This window comes from Phoxinus phoxinus (assembly GCF_949152265.1).
Source record: "Phoxinus phoxinus genome assembly, chromosome: 17".
In the NCBI taxonomy this organism is placed as follows: Eukaryota; Metazoa; Chordata; class Actinopteri; order Cypriniformes; family Leuciscidae; genus Phoxinus; species Phoxinus phoxinus.
The window spans coordinates 12,560,818-12,579,544 of record NC_136892.1 but is presented as its reverse complement, the minus strand read 5'-3'; the positions used below and the strand labels follow the sequence as shown (position 1 = coordinate 12,579,544).

Below are 18,727 nucleotides of genomic sequence, written 5' to 3'. Positions count from 1 at the left end.
AGCGAAACTTGGTAGCGTGTGCGCATGCGCATCACGTAAAGGTGAGATTCTAACCTAACCGCAAATATGCTTGTATTGGAGAAGACAACCGAAGACCGATGAGGAGACGGTCGACAAGCTTCCAACAACATTGACGCTTTCTTCTTCTCTTCGTTTAGTATTCGTAGGGAGCTCTAGTCCTTCCACTTCTCAGTCTATTGTAGCTTGTCAAAGCAGGTCGTCCTGAGGCTGCACATTCCGCCGGTACTGCAGCGCTCTGTCATAGCAGCAAACCCTGGGACAGCAGAGACCGAGAAACGCACTTCAGAAGCACGCAGTGAATATGGAAGACTTCTGCGCGAATGTATTCATTTGCATTGGGATGGATTCAGGAAGTCATGTCATGTGCTTTTTTCTTCTTTGAAGAAACTGAAGAAATGAGTTACGTTTTATCTGGAAGAGGAATGGGATGCAGTGAACTCCATCGAGACTCCTCCCCCCGAGAATTAATGTGTGTATGGGGGAGATGAAGGGCAGAGAAATGACACTATACATTGTGTTGCGTTTTGTTGGAGAGAGGGACATCCCTGCATGGAGCAAGCTGTTCTCCTTTCCTGTGGTTCTATGGAGATTTATGAGACAACAGGCACATTTATGAAGGAAATGAACTGTGAGAAGACGTCTGCATGTGTAATATGACTTGCATTAGTTTCAAATATAGCCTACCGAAAAATTGAAAAGAAAAAATCAATTTTATTTTTATCTATGCAATGTTTCTGGTCTTCTACTGATATATACATGAATATATACCAGATACAACTATCCAGTCAATTAATTAATCTATGTATAAATCATCCTTTTGATCATTTCTAGCATGCAAAATATAGAATGTATTTACTATCTTTACTAGAACCGAACATGTTTCAGCTATTGTAGAGATGCGCAGGCCAAATGCCAGACTTGGTAATTGGGTATGTCAACTGTCTGTCAGGCTTGTCTTACAGATTTACCGACAAAGCACTGTTTTTCTAGCTGCCAAGGTCATTTTAAAATCAAATTAGCTCTTATTAGCTGACTCACAGTGGGCTTTGTTTGTCCAGTATTACAGTTCTTGCTCTTTGGTAATGAGATGGACAATATGGCGAACATATTTAGTTGTTGCCGCAAGGTGTCTGAGATTATTGATGCCAAGGGAGTCGGGCGTCAGACTGAGGAGCTGTCTCTGCTGCTATCCCAGGAAAATAGCGATATAGAAAGTCTGTCTCCTTCAAGAACTTCAGCTGACCTGCTGGCATCTCCTGTTCTGGACCAAGATCATCTCCTATTCCCGGACATCGTGCTTAGCAGCAACCATCAGGTCAGGGAGCAAGCACAAGATGCCAGAAGAGAGGATGGAGTTAATGAAAGCAATCTGCGAAACGGAGGAGAGAAGAATAGAGAGCTGTTGGGGAGCACAAACATTGCAGGCACACATCAATTATGCTCTATAGAGGATGAATGGCCCCTTCTGTCATCCCTATACAAAATACCAGCAGCTCAAAACCGAATATGCACTCACGGAAGTGGAGCAGACACTTCTCTCCTTGGTCCTGGGACAGGGCTATTTGCAAAAAGTCAAACTTCACTTTCTGGTCCAGCTAGCATTCCTGGGCTTGCTGCATCTTCTCTAGATGCCTCAAAAAGTGACATTGACATCAGTCAGAGAGAAGATGGTCGGACTCAAACAGAGCAGTACATCAGACACGAGCAATCTGTGATGCACACTGAGGAGAAACAAGATGAGAAGCTATCGAATGAACATTGTCCAAACAGTGCAGCACAAACGCACCTGGACACGATGAAGATGCAACATGCGTATGGCATTACAACTGAAGATCCTTTGCTTCTAAAGACGCAAAGGGAAGCACAAGCCTTGGAATTCGTAGCACAACCGGATGACTTTGAAGACCAAGATGCCCTGGAAAAAACAGACTCAGAGCAACACGCACATACTCCTGAGACGCTAGAGATTGATATTATGACAAGAGAGCATGCTAATAAGAAAGCTAATACAACTGCAGAGCTTCTTCTTTGTGTGGAGAAGAAAATATCTCATGTAGAGCAACCAGGCATTACAGAGATTAGCTTTGGGCTGGTGGAGCATGAGTTAGGGGAGATGGAGCAAAGCCTGTCCCAGGATTTGATGTGGAAAAAGACAGAAGTAGACCAGATGCAGTGGGACCTGGAAGCGCTAAAGCAGAGCACGGGGTTATCACTGCAGGACTCTGAGCAGAAAACACTCGCTGTGGCACAGGTAGAACAAAAAGAGGATCAGACTGAACGCTTCACGCTTTTTGTGGTTGATAAACTGTTTCTGGCCACTCCGAACTTTAAAGGTGTGTATTCTGTCTAGGAATGCACAATATACTGGTACCACACTGATTTTTTTTATTGGTATCATATATTTAATTGTGCATGCTCATTTTCCCCATTGCTTACTTAATTTTAATCTTTATTAACACTAGCAATTAGATAATGAATATCCATGATGTTGTGATGCCTGAATTCACTTGCAGCATTTAAAACATTTTAGTTTATTTATTTAGACAAAATAGCATAGAATTTTAATATCAATCAGACATAACATGAAAATAAATATAGACTATATCATATTAAAAAAAATAAATGAAATGTAACCAAATAATTAACAGCAGTACAGCCCCTAATTCTGTGAGGTATTTGTGTTGTAGTGCCGATAAACATTTGTGAATGTTTCTAACGCTTTTGTACCCCACTTTATATTTATATTCTTGTATTTTCCACCCAGCACCCAGCCCTGGCACCATAACCGGTGAGCATATGCCAGACACCCCAGCAGACAGTATGACAGAACAGGTTGAGGACGACTGCAAAAAACAAGAGCTTCCTGCTGTTCCTGACATGGACCCATCTGAGGATGCAGGATTCACGGTGAAGATCCAAGCTCCAGGAACAGAACCCACTGACTTCCAGGTCCGTCCGTCTGTCTGTCTGTATGTTTGTTTGTCTATTTATTTAATGTCTGTGTATTTGTCCATCAATCCATCAATAAATCAATCAATCAATCAGTCAGTCAGTCAGTCAGTCAATTCATCAATCAATCAATCCACCCATCCATCAATTCATCAATATATCCACCCATCAATCAATCAATCAATCAATTAATCAATCAATCAATCAATCAATCCATCAATCAATTCATCAATCAATCCACCCATCCATCAATTCATCAATATATCCACCCATCAATCAATCAATCAATCCATCAATCAATTCATCAATCAATCAATCCACCCATCCATCAATTCATCAATATATCCACCCATCAATCAATCAATCAATCAATTAATCAATCAATCAATCCATCAAACAATTCATCAATCAATCCACCCATCCATCAATTCATCAATATATCCACCCATCAATCAATCAATCAATCAATCAATCAATCCACCCACCCACCCATCAATCAATCAATCCATCATCAATCAAAAAAGTATCTACCTACCTATCTGTCTTTATTGCACTCAAGGTGTCACCTTTAGCGATGGTGCAAGAAATTCGGCAAGTATTGATGGACCGGGAGGAGACCTGTCGGCGTACCTGCTTCTCCCTGCAGCTGAATGGAGTCACTCTTGACAACTTTACCCACCTTACATCCATACCAGGCCTTCAGGAGGGCTCCGTTCTGAGAGTTGTGGAAGGTAAGCCCCGAAAATGTACCGCACTAAATCGGATCGCATCGTTATACTTGATCAATTCAGCTTTCACTGGAGACTTCACCTAATAGTAAACTGGTTGAAATCTTAGACATAATATATACTAGTAACAAATAGCCTTAAATCTGTCTTCCCGTTCCCCTTTTAATTATGTCAAAGACCCGTACAATGTTCGAGAAGTGCGTATCCATTTACGCCACATCAGAGACCTTTTAAAGAGCCTAGACCTTACTGATGGCTATAATGGAGTGGAGGGCAGCTCACCGTCATTTCTCAGCTGTGTCACAGAAGACCGTAATGAAGGTAAGAAACCAGGATAAAATACACTTAGGTAGGACAGCGGGCTTAGAAGTTAAGATAAGATAACCTTATACAGTAGACCTCATGAGACCTGTAAATAATACACAATGAATTTAAATCCCAGAGAGCAGCAAAACTAAGCGAAGAGGAGACGGGTTGAAGCGTGTCAGCTGCAGTCCTCCAAATCACATTCTTCCAGGCTCTAAGGAGCGTCTGCTGGTACCTCTGCAAACTCATATAGATTTTGGGAAGGTAGGAATTGAGGAACTTTGACATTATGGCATTAAAAATGTGCTAGATGAAGATAGCATATAATAATATTAAAATTGTCTGTCATTTATACAGTCCTTAGAGTGCTTGAAGGTTTTGACCATGAGTAGCTGGAATCCTCCTCCTGGAAACAGAAAGATGCATGGAGACCTCATGTATCTCAATGTGGTGACCATGGAAGACAGACACTTCAGTATAACAGCATCAACTCGTGGGTTCTACGTAAATCAGTGAGTTACAATCTACAGTTGCCCTTCAAATTGTCCATGCCCTACTAGAAAAACAAATAAATCCTTTTTTTTTTTTTTTTTTTTTTTACTTAGATCCACGACTTACAGCTTTAATCCAAAGCCAGCCAATCCTAGTGCCCTCAGTCATGCTCTGCTGGATCTCCTGGGTCATATCAGTCCAATTTTTAAGAAGAACTTCAGTGCCTTGCTGAAAAGGAGGTATGACAGTTTTCAGAACAAGTGAAAAAAGTACAACAAACTGTGCTAAAGTATGGGTACTGTGCCAATATTTTACTCAATAAAAAATGTCAAAATATCTAAGTAAAAAAAAAAAAAACACACAGTGTGTGTGTGTGTGTGTGTGTGTGTGTGGCCTATATAATCACCAAGAGTCAGATACAACAGAAATGGAAAAGTATTTATGCATCATAGTGGTTTACAATGTAAAGTATTTTTGATATGCTTTGTCCCGCTTTTAATAGATTTTGATAATACAAAAAATATTAATAGAAAATAAATATTTTAAAGACATTTTCAAATATAAATATAATTTGAAATAAAAAATATATATATAAAAATTTGTATCTGTAAACCGGTAAAACATTACTTTATCAGAGCAGTGAGTATATGAGAATCTAATGATAATCATAAGTTGGAATAAATAAATAAACAATTTAAAAAATATGCAATGTCAAGATGCAAAAAGTGAAATAGAATCTGAAACATGTTCTTGACAGATTTGTAAAATTTACCCACACAGTTTGTTTATATTCAATTATGTCCATGGTATAGTTATAAAATGAATAGTCAAAATATCTAGCTAAAACATACTTGAGTTGAAGTTACCATATGTAATTGTACTGATTAAAGTAACTTTGGAGATACAGCAATTTCAAATGTACTCATTTGTAAACGTACTGTCTGTTTTAAATAATAAAACATAAACTTAACTTTAACTTTTTAATAAACTTTTAAATCTTGTTTACCTGCAAAATATGTTCGTTAGTTGTCTAAATAAAATGATAATACAAAAAATTATTGTTTTTCTGGTAAATGTAATAGAGTATGTAGAAACTACTCAACTTCTCTCTTATTTTAGAGGGTCCACACACCCCTTTGAAAGGATTGCCACACCGTTCCAGGTGTTTAGCTGGACTGCTCCAGCACTTGACCATACAATGGACTGTGTTCGAGCGGAGGATGTCATCTCCTTCCGCCTGGGTTATGAAGAGCATGTGCCTGTTCAGGTAAACATGTTGAAAGTCAGCGCATAAGCCAGTAACACAAGTAGTTTTTCACTCATTCCTCTGTGTTGAACAAAGGCCCGGGACTGGAATGAAGAACTTCAGGCCACAAGAGAGCTTCCGAGAAAAAACGTGACTGATCGTCTGATGAGGGACAGAGCGGTTTTTAAGGTATCTTTACCACTTATCATACGTGTTCAACTTAGAACCAAAAGGAGCTTTTACAGTTCCACATAGTACTTTTTGGTTTACATCTGGTATTAAGATGCGTTTTGGTCGATCAGATCACAAGTGGACGACGCTAAATACAGGTGTAAACGGGGTCTAAAAGGTTTTGAGCTTGTCCACTTTCAACCACTTCCAGAGGTAGTCGAAAACACATTCGACCAGAATGCTTTCGTGGTGTAAACGCTCATGTGGTCGAATACATTCGAACAGCCACAAAATACCATCTACTCTCCGCCTACTGACCTAGCGCATAAACATTATGAGAAGAGCTCTAGCCACACGGGATTTAAACGTTGTTGGCCGGAGACCAGAGTTTGGTTTGACGATGAAAAACGTACCAAGCTCAATGTTCTCTCACCATTCCTGATTTCTAACACACACTCACAGCATTCGTCGTGTCTTGCGGCTGTCAGAGCAGAAACGAAAGCTGATGCTCTCCGTATGTTTTTCCATCGTCTCCGGTCACATTCATATGTAAATTGTGCAAGCTTATTTTGTCCATTAGATCGAAAGATCTGAAAAACGACATGTACTTATACCATCCCCTCAAAGAAATCAGGACAGAAGTGGTTGAAAGTGGACAAAAGAGACCAAAACACCAGGTCTTCCTCGTCTACTTGTGATCTGATCGACCAAAACGACCAAACCGAACCGAAATCTTAATACCAGGTGTAAACAGGTAGCCTGGCTCGGCCCTCCTACGTACTTCCGCTCAATTTTCATTTTCCTTCAGAACTACGTCTGGGTTTGCGGTGTATTCTTGGGTTTTCTCCAGTCAATTTTTTACCGGTCCAACCAGCGAACAGAGGGAGTGGCTGAGAACGATGACGTTGAGGTTGTGCGCTAGTTTGAGTCATCATACGTCACGACCAAACATTAGCGATTGGTTATTATCCAGAGTGACTCTGGGCAGATCCAATAGTTTTAAACTTCAACAGAGTCCCTGCCTTCAAGGAAGTTAACGCTTGTCAATGGAGAGTGGCCAGACTCTCTGTACAAATGAAATGTACGAGAGTCTGGTAGAACCAGGCTAGTAAACAGGGCCTTTGTTCTCTAGAAACCAAATCTGATCTAAAATGTAACATAAGGAACATTTTCATTGGCTCTTTCTAATACTGACCTTTTACTGACTTTATCAGGCTAACAGTGATTTTGTCAGCACTGCCACTCGAGGAGCCATGGCAGTGGTAGATGGTAACGTGGTGCCCATCAACCCTAGTGAAGAACCACGGCAGCAGATGTTCATCTGGAACAATATTTTCTTCAGTTTAGGCTTTGATGTGCAGGACCAATACAGAGATCTGGGAGGGGAGGCTGCGGCCCACGCCGCCCCTGTTCTTGACCTGAACGGTGTGAGGGCTTATTGGGCAGTGGATCAAGAAGAACTCTACCTGATTGGCACTGTAGTGATCGATTACCGCGGCTACCGCGTCACTGCCCAAACTATCGTGCCGGGAATTCTTGACCGTGACCAAGCACAGAGTGTTGTCTATGGCTCCACTGACTTTGGCAAGACCGTTGTGTCCGATGAGAGGTAAAGGCATAATTTTTAAGGTCACTGTTAACGCCAAGGACGATACCGATAATAATAACGATAACTATAAAGTTTTAATAATCGTTCTAATTCTATGAGAATTGGGAAGTTCACACCATAACTATGATGATAACGACACAGGAGAAGCACTTTCAGAACTATTTTTTTCCAGCTGATGAACGATAAAAACATTGGCAGCCAATCACAATCCATCTTGCTTTAAAGAGCTTGAGCATTTAAAGCAGTAGACGACAGAACTGCAGCATGCGGTTATGATAAACAGAGCATTATCATGTGTTGGTGTGGACACTAATATAGTTATCGTTATATATATCTTCATGGTTCTTGTTGGGAATCGGCCTTTAGGCTGAAGAATTTGTCAGAAATTACATAAACGATATATTTGAATTCATAACCGCACACATTTCAAACTCTTTGAAGGTATCTGGAGCTGCTTGACAAACCCAGTAAGAAGCTGCGAGTGCAGCGCCACCTAGTGCTGAACAAAGATGATACAGCAGTAGAGTTGTGCTCGTCGGTGGAGCACAAGGGCATTGTGGGTAATGATGGTCGGCACTACATACTGGATCTACTTTTTACCTTCCCTCCCGACCTCAACTTCCTTCCTGTGGAAGGAGAGGATTTAAGTCCTGCGTGTAAACAACTGGGCTTCCCAAGGCTTCATCCTCATCGCCTGGTCTGCCTGAGACAGGAACTCATTGACGCATTTGTGGAGCACCGGTAATTATATTTACCCGTCTTATGATTAATACACAGGTGAACCTGTCAAAAATGTCATATTTCACCCAAAAATAAAAAAACAAAACAAAAGAATCAATCAGGGTTCCCACGGGTCATTGCAATCCTTGAAAGTTTGTGAATCTGAAAACATTTTTTCAAGGCCCTGGAATGTTTTTGAAAATAAACGTACATAGATACAGGTCCTTTAAAAGTGCTTGAATTTATTTTGTGCAAGAAGTTTTCTGGATAAAATTCCATATTATTCCCTCCAGTCCGCTAATGTGTTATTTCACTAACACTCTGTGGCCTATGCATACTAGCTTGCTTGATTTACATTAGTTACGCGCATTTACGCGTTGCGTTAAGTGTTTCCCGCGTGAGGTACTTTGTGTTGTATGTTGCCGTGAAGTTCACACTCGCACGAAACTAGTACGATGGAACCTCAACGTTTGTTGTTGGACACAATAAATGTGTCCCCACATTAAGTCCTTGAATTTGAGGGTATTGGACCTGGAAAGTCCTTGAAAGGTCCTTGATTTTGAAGTTAACCAAGGTGTGGGAACCCTGAATAATATTTTATCCACTGTTGAGAATGAAGTCTATTTTAAGATAATAAATACTTTTTTATCATCTTAAATAATAATTCATTTCCATATTACTTTACACATTTATACCTCAATTCTCCTTGCTGATGCAAGCTGATGCTGCATATGGAAGGATTTGCTGATGCTTTTAAATAAATATTAAAAAAATTAAATATTTAAATACAATTTAAAAAATACAAATTTAATACAGGAAATGTATGTATTTTTTGCTGTAATACAGTAAAAGATTATCTCAGTAATGTGAATCTAATGAGAACCATAACTGAGAATATCATATTAATAAATAAAATACATATAAACTTAAAATTATAACGTCCTGCCACGTTACATTACTGAGAATTTTGCAGATTTTTTTTTAATTAATTTTCATGAAAATGAAACCAAGATGCAAAATCTTATTTTTCCTAAATACAAACATTTGGTGAAATATGATTCTTGACCCGGTCTTGACAGTTTTCGTGAAAATATTGAATTCATATTGAATTGTTTTAGTGTTTTTCTTATAATTAAGTGTATATATTTAGTTTAACAGGAAACATTTTATTATAAAGAAACATTTTTTGGGGTAAAGTGATTACAGCAGTAAAAATAAATGAAATGCACAGCATGAAAAAAGCTCTACATCATTATGCAAATATTAACCTTGCTGTGAGGTTTTGAGCTAAACGATCTTTTTATATAAATGCCACCAGATACCAGATGTTTATGGAAACTGTCTCTCAAAGTACTGAGCATGACAGAGAAATCAAAGATGTTGGCAAATCTGCACTAAAGAGTGATCCAACTACTACGCCTCAGCTATCCTCAACTTCTGTCACACTCCCAGACCAGGATTCAGAGCACCTTTCCCTAAAAACTGTGCCTGTGAATAACACCCAGCAGGGTTCTTCAATAAAGCATGTCTTCTCCTCCCTCAGGAAAACCTTTGACATACATTTCAACCCCAACGTCTTCTGTGCAGGTGTGTTGTTAGCTTTTTGGACCTGTTCTGTTTTTACCTTTTTTTACCTATTAGAAATATGTGTATGGATAAATATGAACATTGCATTACTAATATTTTTGTTCTTTTATCAGGTGTACGTTTCCCCAAGGAAAGTGCAGAAGATATCCAGAAACAGAAACAGCAGTTAAAGGATGCTGCAGTCTTCCTCATTTCCAATCAAATCCCTGCATTTGTAAGTTGCTTTTTAAGGATGTGCGATTAATCGTAATTGATGTTCGATTTTGATTTTGGCTTCCAACAATTATGAAAACAACATAATCGAGGTAAACCGTCCAGCGCACCTTGCTTTCCTTCACAGCGGTGTGCTTTCCTTCCTCGCTAAAAGCCCAAACGTAACATTCAAACAGCCAAATAAGAGAGTATTGTAAAATACAGTCTACTGTTGCTAAACTGCAGCACGTGTTTGATATTAAACAGTGTTATTAAAAGCGCATTAATCCACAAAAGAGGCACTGTTCCCCAGGTACCTTTCTTTGTGCATTCTCTGTGTCGGAGCCGAATGCGTATAAGCAAATGGGCTTTTAAACGCGTACACACAACCCAAACAGCAGCATAGTGTCGGCCAAGATCCGCAAAAAATTTAAAATGCCCTTTTAAAGAGTATTCACATAAACATAACGTGGGTTATGGCATAACCGTACACAGTTGAGAAAGAAAACGTGTGTGTATCAGTATATTGGGTCTGTGCATTAGCTCTTAAAGTGACAGCAGCCTAATAAATCTGCTGATCTCTGTCATTAATGATAATCAAACAACTAATGACAAAGGAAAATCACTCACTGAATTGATCTTGACTGAATAACTTTAATCTATATTTAATGTGTACAGTAAGACTATGCAGTGTTAAATGCAGTGTTATTTTACATTTGATTATTCCATTTTTATTCCATTCTATTAATTATCTGAATACCACTGTTAGTACATCTTTCTAAAAACAACTGTTTATTTAATTTAGTTTTTTTGTTGTTGTTGTATTTATTTGTCGGTTTTGTTTGTTTGTTATTTTGTGGACCTTTTTCTTACATTAGATAGCCTAGTATTAGTTTTTGCTTAAGTTTTAATAATTGTGAAAGTTACCTGATATTTAAAATGACTCATATCGTTAAATAAGACTGATCATATGGTCCACCAATAATCGTGATTTCAATATTTTATATTTATAGACCTAAAATATTTGTGATTAGGATTTTTGCCATAATCGAGTAGCCCAATTGCTTTTTATAAGGATTGGAGAATATAGATAAGGATATACAATTGAATAAGGATATACAACAGATTATCCCTGATGTCTGTCCTTGTGTAACCCCGAGCAGAATGGGAAAAAATCCCTTCTTTAACTGTGTGTGTTTGTAGATGAAGAGTTGCCTTGATCACACATCAATGCCAATAGACGGCGTCACACTAACTGAGGCTCTGCACCAGCACGGCATCAACATCCGCTACCTGGGCGCTGTGCTGGAGAATATTCAGAAGATACCCCTGAAAGAAAGGCTTGATCATGTCTATGTGAGTGTGTATTTTACTCATGCCTGTCACGTCTGTTTTCTGTTGGTTCCTTGGATTTTTAGTTTGTTTTTCTGTGATGGCATCCGGAAACCTAGGCAGCGTTTGTGCGTGAAGGCACCTCACAACACTGATTTCAGACAGACTTCTGAGGCATCTCAACAGGTTAATGATCTACAGCAAAATAGAAAGAGCTTTGCTGATAAATAACTGAACTATATCTAATAACTACAATAGCAATTTCTTGCTACAAATGACATCAGAAGTGGAAAAAGTCGGTCAAAAACATTTACACACAAACTGACCGTCACCCACAACTTTCAGACGCCATCTTTATTTTTTAGCTCAACTGTCAGAATGGAAAGCACAGGATTGTGGGATATCAAATGTAGCGAAGGATACAACTATGCTGCCTTCAAAAATCAACCAGATGAAGTCGCTTTGGACAAAAGCGTCTGCCAAATGATAAAATGTAAATGTAAATTAAAATTGTACCACTAGACTAACTCATTTTAGTCTGAAGAGAATCTGAAGAGAAGAACTAATAAGATGTTAAAACGAAAAATGTGTGTATGATGCCCATTATACAATACTTCCTTTTGAAAAAAGTAACTATTTTGAACCTCTTTCAGAGAATTGCACTCTGTGAGCTGATCACCAGATGTGCAAAACATCTGTTTAAGACATATCTTTTGGTGAGTGTCCGAAATGGCTTATATATCATGCTTATAAAATATAATGCTGTATATTACTCTTTTGTTATGACTCTTTTGCCCAAACTGGTTCTTGTATCCTTAATCCTCAGGCAGTGGAACCATCTGCCCTGTCTGCCTCCGTCAGCCATTTCCTCAACTGCTTCCTGAGCTCCTTTGCCGACGCCGGAGTCATTCAGCAAAACGACAAGTTAGCTTCTAGACGCAGGAGTCGGAGAAGGCGGAGTCGTGCACCTGTGGGCGGCACCGCGACTGTCTGGGCCAACCTCACTCCCAGTGACCTTTGGGTGGCCATCAAAACTGAGGCCCAGGAGTACTACCATTACAGCCTGCCCTGGTGAGTGACCAGTTCTCTGAACACAAATAGATGTTGTGCTGTGATTTGATATGAGTGGGATCTCATCTCCTTCTGGCAGTGGAAGTGTGGAGGAGGCCGTGGACAAATGCAGGCTGCAGAGAAACACCCTGCTCAGAGAGATTGCCGTCAAAACTGGCATTCAGGTATTTCAGATTAGTTCACCCAGAAATGAAATTTCTGTCAGTAATCACACACATGACCAGCGTCGGCCAATAGTGAGCCTACGTGTGACGTACAACACAGAAGCGCTGCGCTGTTACACTACGTGAACTCACTCAGAGGCCCACACTGAAGAAAATTAATAGTTGAATAAAGTCGTTATTTTATTTTTTTTGCGTACAAAAAGTGTTCTCGACGCTTGATAAACGTATGGTTGAGCCACTGTAGTCACTTGGACTATTTTAACGATGTCTTTAATAACTTTTATGGGCCGGAAAGTTTCAATTAAAATAGAAGCCTATGGAGCTTATCTTGAAAATATCTTAATTTGTGTTCCGAAGATTAACGAAAGTCTTACGGGGTTGGAACAACATGAGGGTGGATAATTACTGACAGAATTTTCATTTTTGGGTGAACTAACCCTTTAAAAACAAGATTTAACAAGATTATTTTGCTTTTTTTCTTACTCTGATAACTACCCCATCTCTATCTCTCCTTCAGATTCTTTTAAGAGAGTATCACTTTGATTCTGAGCACAGAACTGTGTTCACTGAAGAGGACATCCTTAACATTTTCCCCGTAGTAAAGCACATCAGTCCCAGGGCCAACGATGCTCTTTATCTCTTGCGTTGTGGTCAGTCTAAGGTCCAGCAAGGTGAGCATTCAAAGTAGCTCTCAATCTGGGGACTTTATCTGGCTGAAATAAATAAATGATATATATAGATATAGATAGATAGATAGATAGATAGATAGATAGATAGATAGATAGATAGATAGATAGATAGATAGATAGATAGATAGATATCATATTAATTTATTTAGTATTTTTATTTTATTTTTAAGTGGCAACTATTATTGGAATGTATTAGCAAAAATCTAAATAAAAGTATTTATTATTATTATTATTATTAATAATAATCATCTATTTTTATCGAGAGCCTTTAAAGGTAACTCTAAGGCACTTAGAAGTCTCTTATGCTCACCAATGCTGCATATATTTGTTTAAAAATACAATACAAACAGTAATATTGTGAAATGTTTTTACAATTTAAAAATAACTGTTCTATTTTAATATATTTCAAAATGTAATTTATTCCTGTGATGCAAAGCTGAATTTTCAGCATCATTACTCCAGTCTTCAGTGTCACATGATCCTTCAGAGATCATTATACCGGTAATATGCTGATTTGCTGCTAAAAAAAACTTTTATTTTTATTATTATCAATGTTGATAATTGCTTATAAATTTATTGCAAAATTGCAAAAGAACAGCATTTATTTGAAATAGAAATCTTTTGCAACATTTTAAATGTTTTTACTGTCACTTTAATGCATGCTTGCTGAATAAATGTATTCATTTCTTTAAGAAAAAACTAAATAAACTAGATATGCATTTGTGCATCACCAGGTTGTCTGAAAGAGGGCTGTGAGTTAATAAGCCAGGCTCTGGGTCTCTTCACTAATGTCTACGGGGCTCTGCATCAGGACGTCTGCGTATGTCTGAGGCTATTGGGACGCATACACTACGTCCTCGGAGACTATGCTGAGGTAGTATCACATGCTCTAAAATTGACAGATGACAGACTAAAAACCCAGAACCTGAATAAATAGTTTTAAAAAAATGACATTTTAAAAAGAAAATGTGTATTTAATGCTGTCAGGCCCTTAGTCACCAGCAGAGGGCTGTGCTGATCAGTGAAAGAGTCCTGGGAATTGAGCATCCCAACACGATACAGGAATATGTACGTAATCATCTTTATGTATCATACAGTTATGCTGGTGTCAGTGTACGAAAGTGACAAACAAAGTTGTTTCCTATTTGTGTAGAAGCACCTTGGTCTATATTGCTTTGCTGGAGGGCAGCCAATGACTGCGCTGCGATTATTATACCGTGCTCGATACCTGATGCTCCTGGTGTGTGGAGAAGACCATCCTGAGATGACTTTACTGGATGTGAGTTATAATCATAGCAATGTGATAATAATGAATAACAGGGACATTGAAAACCAACCAACAAAATGCCAAAGTGGCCTGCAGTATGACATGCTTTTATACAACATTTGTATAATTATTGTATAGTTTCCCATATTAATTAAGAGATTTATATTGATTTATACATTATATTCTGTTATTTTATGTTGTGTACATCTGCTGAAATATATATTTTTTTATATATATACTATGTGTGCAATAAGATTTCTTCAAGGTTTTTAAAAAGAAGCCTCATGCTCAAGGCTACATTTAATTTGATTTAATTTCGGTAACACTTTACAATAAGGTTTCATTAGTTAACAGTAAACTACTTTAGTTAACATGAATTAATAATTCATAATACTTCTACATTTATTAATCTAAATGAATGTTAATTTCAACATTTACTAATACATGATTAAAATCAAAAGTTGTGTTTGTTAACATTAGTCAACCCACTGTGAACTAATTTGAACAAACAATGAGTGACTTATTATCAGTGACTAATATTAACAAAGATTAATAAAAACTGTAACAAATGTTTTGTTCATTGTTTGTTCATTGTAAGTTAATACATTAACTAATGTTAACTAATTAAACCTTATTGTAAAATGTTACAATTATTTTTATTTTTATTATATATATATATATATATATATATATACACTGTACACTCACACAATTGTTCAAAATATTTTTTTAAAGAAATGAATACTTTGATTCAGCGAGGGTGCGTTTAATTGACAAAAAGCAACAGTAAAGACATGGTTTTACAAAAGGTTTCTATTTTTAAATAAGTTATTTTCTTTTGTACTTTCTATTAATCTAGGAATGCTGAAAAAATGCATCACAGTTTCCACTAAAGTTTTAAGCAGCACAAGAGCTTTCAACATTAATATTAAGAAGAAATGTTTCACCAAATTAGCATATTATAATGATTTCTGAAGAATCATGTGACACTGAAGACTGAAGTAAGGATGCTGACAATTCAGCTTTGACATCACAGGAATAAATCACATTTTTAAATATTGTAACATAGAAAACAGTTTAATTTGTATAAGTATTTCATAATATGACTCTTTTTTTACTATATTTTGATCAAGTAAATGGTGAGCATGAGACTTCTTTCAAAACCATAAAAAAAATCTTACCATGTTATTTGCATCTCCCCCAATACTCATGATAATAAGTAATGCTCATGAATATCTTTGCAAATGTTTATGTACTAAATGCACAACATTTTTTAAAGCACCTTTAACCCAAGCATGCTTTGCGTTCATGTCCTGTACAGAGTAAAATAGGCCTTGTGCTTCATAGTATGATGGCCTGTGATCTTGCCCTGAAGTTCCTGGAGAACGCCCTTGGCCTGACCTCCAAATATCAGGGACCCTCATCTCTCAAACTGGCACAAAGGTGAAGGGTGAACACAAACACAAACAAGCCACTTTGTTGTGGATACAGTACGCATATGTTCTGAACCTGAAGAAAACATAACTGGAAAGTGTTTCATGATCCTGTCCTTCTCTACAGTCATCACTTATTGGCAAAGGTGCATGAAAGTAAAGGAGATTTCCGTGCTGCACTGAGGCATGAAAAGGAGCGTTACGGCATATACAGGAAGCAGGTGAATGGGTACAAGCCCATACAAAATGAGCAGGTTTGTTTTTGCCTTGAATCTAGTCTAGATTTGAATAAAGGCTGTTTTTAATAGGTGGGAGAAGCACACGAGAAGACCCAAGAGAGTTCAGAGTACCTAAAGCATCTGACACATCAGGCAGTGATTCTACAGAAAACTATGAACTGGATCTACAAGACTGGATCAGACACCAATGTTTCCCGTCTCAATGTTAGTACACACACGTCTCAGTTGGTATTGTTGTGTAATAATAATGAATTAATTGAGTTGTCCCCTCATTTAGCTGAACTCTCCAAGTCGTGTCTGGATAGTGGAGCAACTAAATCTTGTCACTGGGATTGTCCTTATTCCTCTTAGGTAAGAAAAATAACCATTACAAGTCAGTAAGATATGAGAGTGTACTGGGAACTTTTCAATTGCAATGTAATTATAACATAAATATGCGTTAAAGGGCAGTTTTATGTGGCTGTGATTGTTTTTCATCCTTCCCTCCTCGGGATAATTTGACTCGAAACTCATTAAAAACATTTTTTAGAAATTAAATTGAGTGTTCATCGGAGTGGTCCAAGACATTAGGATTTGTGTCGCACTTGAACTACAAATACTCAAAAAAAATATGTGGTTGTAATAAAAAAAAGTAACATCTTTCCCTCACGGGTCAATTTGACCCCCTTAGGAATGAATGGAGTGCGATGAATGCTTCAGTATATATAGAAAACCCTAAAATTGCTAAAACTGTACCCAAAAATTATTTTATAATGTTTACATTTGTATCTGAATGAGATAATCTCGATAACTGACCCAGTGGGAGAGTGCATTTGCTCCAGATAGGTCATAAGGTCATAAGGCTATAAGGCCATCTAGTGGCTAGAGTCATGAAAATCATGTTATATATTTATTTTCCACAAGAGGTCGGCAGAGACACCCAAATTGACCCAGAGTGAGATATTTTGAGCTGATTTCAGCTGGTTATTGTATGTATTGGTGAGTTATTTTGAATTTAAGTTGAAAGAATGTGCTTAAATAATATTATGTATTGATAAAATCTAGTAATTTAAAGGTATATCAAGTAAAGAATTATACAAAAAAAATAGAGAGAAATTTTTTTTAAAACAACAACATAAAAATGAAATGATATAAGTTTTCTAGACAAAAAATAAAAGTATAACTTTAGGGCTTTGTGTCATTTTGACCCACGAGGGAAGGATTTGTTTCAGGATGTGAGGGAGAGATTAAAAATATGTGTTTCACTAATTTAACAGATTTAAACGTCTTACTTTTTGTTATATTGTTGAACTTTAAAATTAAAGTTTGTATATGATTTTGTTTAGTCGCTGTACCAAAAATAGCCACTGGGTGTCTCCCACATTCCATTGAATAGTTTTTTTTTATGCGTTCTCCTATAACAAATTAATAAATTTCTGTCACAATATCACAATATAAAAAAAATATTTAAAATACATATTGTAATATGAAACATGACTCCACCCACTACTAGGGGGATAGTATAACTATTTCTGAAGGATCATGTGACACTGAAGACTGTAGTAATGATGCTGAAAATTCAGCTTTGCATCACAGAAATAAATTACGTTTTAAAATATATTAAAATAGAAAACAGTTCCTTTAAATTGTAATAATCTATTACTGTTTTACTGTGTTTTTAATCCAATAATTTATTTCAAAAACTCATCAGATCAACCTCAAACTTTAAAACACTTTCTCTTTCTTTTTGTTATATGAAGGTCACATTAAAACTGTCTTAATTTTTTTTTTACATGTCTTCACTGATTTTTACTAATATATTATGCTAAACAAACAAATGTATTGTTTCACCCTTGTGTCAGACCCATACTTTGAAACTTAAATATGAAAATCTCTGTTCTCTATATTATTCTCTCTTCGCATTTACTCATTGTCTTAAATAACTATTTAAAATTCATCCACTTTCTTTTATCCCTGAAGTGACAGTGACCTTGAGAAGCTCAGGACTGACGCTCAGAAAACATGTCAGCCCACACAAAATAACGTCGAGTCAATGGAGGATCTGCAGGACCTCGACACACTGCAAGCTGTGACTCAAGGCGACTAACACCTTTAAATGAAGTAAACAGACAGATGAGCTATTAAATGAAGAATGTTCTAGTTTAGGTTTAAACATATTAATAGGAAATTAAAAAAGAAAAAGTGAAGCTCTGACTCATGACCACACGGATGATATTGCAAGAAAATATAGCACTCCCTTTAAAAAGCATGAGTGTATCTGGCTGTTGATTGTAACTGCAAATTTGCACATTTGTAAACAGGCCTGTCTGGTCATTTATATCTTCCTTTGTATGTTGATGTGTGCTGAGTGCACTGTATACAAGACTAGTAAAGAGGGCTAATGCATGCACTTCATACTTGAGTTTACACTGCGTTTAGCTTGATTTCAGGAATGTAGGCCAAGAAATATGATTATTGCATTGTGATAAAATACTTTGTGAAAAGTGATTCAAATAAAGCAGTCGAAACCAG

General features: G+C 37.3%; 1 protein-coding gene across 4 annotated transcripts; it reads left to right on the top strand.

Moving 5' to 3' along the window:
- Nucleotides 1-77: 77 nt before the first annotated feature.
- cluhb (clustered mitochondria (cluA/CLU1) homolog b) lies at nucleotides 78-18,727 on the top strand. 4 transcript variants are annotated; one of them, XM_079585382.1, is made up of 26 exons: nucleotides 78-2,354; nucleotides 2,786-2,970; nucleotides 3,530-3,701; nucleotides 3,876-4,019; nucleotides 4,141-4,268; nucleotides 4,362-4,516; nucleotides 4,610-4,735; nucleotides 5,616-5,763; nucleotides 5,839-5,931; nucleotides 7,128-7,522; nucleotides 7,964-8,263; nucleotides 9,786-9,829; nucleotides 9,943-10,043; nucleotides 11,225-11,377; nucleotides 12,007-12,069; nucleotides 12,180-12,424; nucleotides 12,504-12,588; nucleotides 13,106-13,259; nucleotides 14,012-14,151; nucleotides 14,265-14,345; nucleotides 14,431-14,556; nucleotides 15,866-15,987; nucleotides 16,105-16,198; nucleotides 16,286-16,420; nucleotides 16,494-16,567; nucleotides 18,176-18,727. In XM_079585382.1, the coding sequence occupies exons 1-26, from the start codon at nucleotides 1,109-1,111 to the stop codon at nucleotides 18,300-18,302; spliced, it is 4,836 nt and encodes a 1,611-aa protein (XP_079441508.1). In that variant the 5' UTR covers nucleotides 78-1,108; the 3' UTR covers nucleotides 18,303-18,727. The 4 variants fall into 4 exon arrangements, with proteins under 4 accessions (XP_079441508.1, XP_079441510.1, XP_079441507.1 ...); XM_079585384.1 differs by having other exon boundaries at nucleotides 559-669; nucleotides 9,561-9,829; XM_079585381.1 differs by having other exon boundaries at nucleotides 986-2,354; nucleotides 9,561-9,829.

Bases quoted from the DNA above. Each gene is read 5' to 3' on its own strand.
- cluhb (XM_079585381.1), top strand. From the start codon at position 1,109: ATGGACAATATGGCGAACATATTTAGTTGTTGCCGCAAGGTGTCTGAG. The intron at 4,020-4,140 runs GTAAGAAACCAG...TTTAAATCCCAG, and splicing joins CACAGAAGACCGTAATGAAG to AGAGCAGCAAAACTAAGCGA. The intron at 8,264-9,560 runs GTAATTATATTT...AAATGCCACCAG, and splicing joins GACGCATTTGTGGAGCACCG to ATACCAGATGTTTATGGAAA.